At 40.2% G+C, this 3,454-nt stretch overlaps 1 protein-coding gene across 1 annotated transcript in view; it reads left to right on the top strand.

Moving 5' to 3' along the window:
* LOC106106461 (DDB1- and CUL4-associated factor 12) overlaps positions 1–1,627 on the top strand; it is a 5,664-nt gene extending 4,037 nt beyond the window's left edge. Inside the window, 4 exon segments of the mRNA XM_013287040.1 lie at positions 83–422; positions 784–940; positions 1,183–1,280; positions 1,363–1,627. Coding sequence (XP_013142494.1) covers positions 83–422; positions 784–940; positions 1,183–1,280; positions 1,363–1,515 — 748 coding nt within the window. The 3' untranslated portion in view covers positions 1,516–1,627.
* Positions 1,628–3,454: the final 1,827 nt, after the last annotated feature.

Genomic DNA, 3,454 nt, shown 5'->3' with positions numbered 1-3,454 from the left:
GGGTGAGACAACCTCTAACACACCCCCTCAACGATACACGCTACGCACAAAGCTACACCATACTCACCAAGCTATAACATACGCACCGAAGCTACACCATACGCACGAAGCTACACCCTACGCGCAAAGCTATACTATACCCACGAAGCTACACCATACGCACGAAGCTACACTCGCGACGCTTACGCAAGTTTCGTCATACTTTGTTTTATCATATATTCAATCTACGCTTTGACATATTGACAGAAATTTCTGACTATGCAGGTCAGAAGATCCGCGCGCTGACATTCAACCAACGGTGGCGGGAGATCGCGGCGCTGACGCTGAACGGCTACATCCACGTCTTCAACGCGGAGACCTTCCGACAGACGCTGTCCCGCAAGCTACCCTCCTGCCAGGACCTGGTCTGCCTCGCCACGCAGGTACGCCTGCCAGGAACTTCTTAACTCAACAGGAAACTTGTGGTGTTATATTCAAGGAGTTAACCAATGAGGCTCTCCTAATATAATAAAAGTGAATTGACCGATTGCTTGGATCGATCTAAAAAAACTCATTTATTAGCTGTAAAAGTAGGCCGATCGGTCCAACGGGAAATACTCGTTTTTATTTTATGTTATAAAAAAAACAACTATTAAATTATTCAATAAGGACTTGAGGAATTATTTAAGCCTCGAATCTTTGAAGTAATTAAAAAAATATATAATTAAATTTCCGTTTATGGGCTGGTTGACAAATTTGTTATTTAATAACTTAACCTAGTAACATTTCTATGTATGTTACTAGGAGAGCGGTATGTACGCGATCGGCTGCAAGTCGTACACGTTGCTGTTAGACTGCCGCACGCTGCAGTCCGTGAAGAAGATCACCTCGCGGTACAACGGCTGCGGCATCCGCTCCGCCAGCTTCCGCGGAGACATGCTCACCATCGGCACCGGGCTAGGTAACGTGCACGCTGCCATGCGGAACATGTTTCTAATATCGCTTTAACATTGCGGGAACATGTTTCTAATTATCGCTGGAACATTGCAGAACATGTTTCTAATGATTGCTAGAACATTGCGGAACATGTTTCTAATGTATATTGCAACACAGTGTAACATGTTTCTTAAGTATGTTTTGGAGCGTGTTTCTAATGAACCCTGCAACTTGTGGACTATGTTTCTAATAACAATATTCTTACAGGTTTATTGATGTTTTACGACGTAAGAGCAGGAAAATATCTAGAGAGCAACATTCACTCTTCAAAGACTGTCACTCTTAAAGCTTCTAGAGGATATGTGGTAAGTTAAGGATGGTCAATTGGGTCCCTTATTCCTGATTCGGTTTGAAACCGCGTGAACCAACAAGAACATGTCTTTTTAGTTCCCCGACGAAGAGGCTGACGGGTACAATCAGGTGAAGTACGTGCCGGCTATCTACACGCATTGCTACGATGACAGCGGCACGCGCATCTTCACCGCCGGCGGACCGCTGCCCGCGCCGCTCATTGGCAACTACGCCGGCATCTGGCAGTGACAATACACCACACTACACTACACCACATAACATTACGCTACATTACACCATATTAAACTACACTACACTACACTAAACCACGCCACACTACACTACACAACATAACACTACACTACACTAAACTTCACTACATTATACTACACTACATCACACCACACTACGCTACACTACACTGTACCACACCACACTACACTATACCACCCCACACTACACTACAACTGACGGTTGTCAAAGGGTTAAATCACGTTGATCGATTATATAAACGTGGCCAACAGTATAACAGATCAATAGCCATACAATCGCAACTGTTTGACTGTACTGGCCAAGTGAGAACATAGCAATTTATTTAGCTATTTAAACCTAAACTCAAGAGTTTTGACATCTGTCAGATTGTAAGTGGCGTTTTCCAAGCGAAGTGTTTGCTATTCGTTTCTGAATTCGGCCATAACTTTCTAATGACGTCACAATCAATATTCTAACCCAAGTTAACATGGTTTTACTGGGTTTTTGAGCTTGAATTATTTGAGCCTTTCTTATGTCAATGTGGCACCAGAAAAGTACAATTTAAATCGAACTCTTTTTCTTGGGATATAAAAATTCAAAATGGCGGACAATAACCGCCATTTTCGTTTGGAAACTTTATATGTGGAGAGAATTGCTTATCTTATTGTGCCTCCTTATACCAGATTACCTCAAACGGCCGAAATACTTGCGGCCAAAATTATAGGAACACAAGAGCATTTTACATAAGCAATATATTAAAATTAAAGGCTCGCCTTTGACATATGACGTGATTTTATTAAGAAAAATCGTATTAAAAGGTTATTGTAGACAAGGCAATTGCGATATTGTAAGTGCTTTGACTAAACTATCGCATAACTGTTTAGTCGTGCTTTGATTCGTATGAGCTTATGAGGTTACACTACTCGATTTTTAGTTATGCAACTAAATAGTCCATCGCACAACTGTCGTGCGATAATTTAGTCAAATAGCTCTAAATAATATGGTGCGGGTGACATGAAATTTTTTAAAGCGATGAAATTTTTTTATTTATATATTTTTAATATTTAGGTTAAGAACAGGCTAAAAATATCGATGTAGTGCATAGTTCGCTAGATTTTGGCATATTTGGTTATGTACTGCAAGCCTTCATATGAAATACAAACTTTGAATATAAAATGGAGATTGTAATTTGGTTATAGGAGAAATAAATTATATTAGTTTAAGAGCCTTAATAAATAAGTTTTTAGATAGATGAAAATACAATGTCGACAGTCTCAGATTTGTGTAATTTATTACCTATGACAAAATGAATTAACGAATTAAAATAACTTGATACCGTTTTTGCTGTTTTATTATAACCTAAAAAAAAGTAAAATACACCTAAATATAACAATGGCTACGTAATATCGTATATTAAAAACGCAATTTTGTTACAAGGAATCCTTAAGGATTCCAATTCCAAGGAAACAATTACGAAATATCAAATTTGAACATACGATAGACCAGTTCCGAGTAATATCCGAAACGGGTGGGCCAATTTTGACGGAACTTTCACTGGTCATGGACGGGCATATAATAATAATAATAATCATTTAATTCAGATATCAAAGATTCATAAGGTCGCTTTAACATCTTAGCACTGCAGGGCCGGCAGGGCCGGCACGCCCATTGTAATACCACGACCACACAAAAGACAGGCGTGAAATGGAAGCAATTCCGTGTTTCGTTTGATGAGTGTGGTGCCGGAGGCCTAATTTAAGTCCCTTTTTCTTTACCACCCTTTTCTTATAAGGAGAGGTTGGGAAGGGGAAGTGGATTTGACAGTGGAGGAGATGCTTAGGAAGGGGAAATATCCTCTTTAAGTGCGTCTCCTCCTCCGTCGTATAAGGGTAGGCAACGCATCTGCAATTGCGGATGTCTATGGGAAGCGGTTGCT

This window comes from Papilio polytes, unplaced genomic scaffold (genome assembly GCF_000836215.1).
Source record: "Papilio polytes unplaced genomic scaffold, Ppol_1.0 DF822178.1, whole genome shotgun sequence".
In the NCBI taxonomy this organism is placed as follows: Eukaryota; Metazoa; Arthropoda; class Insecta; order Lepidoptera; family Papilionidae; genus Papilio; species Papilio polytes.
The sequence above is the reverse complement of the archived record's forward strand: the minus strand, read 5'-3'. Positions and strand labels throughout refer to the sequence as shown.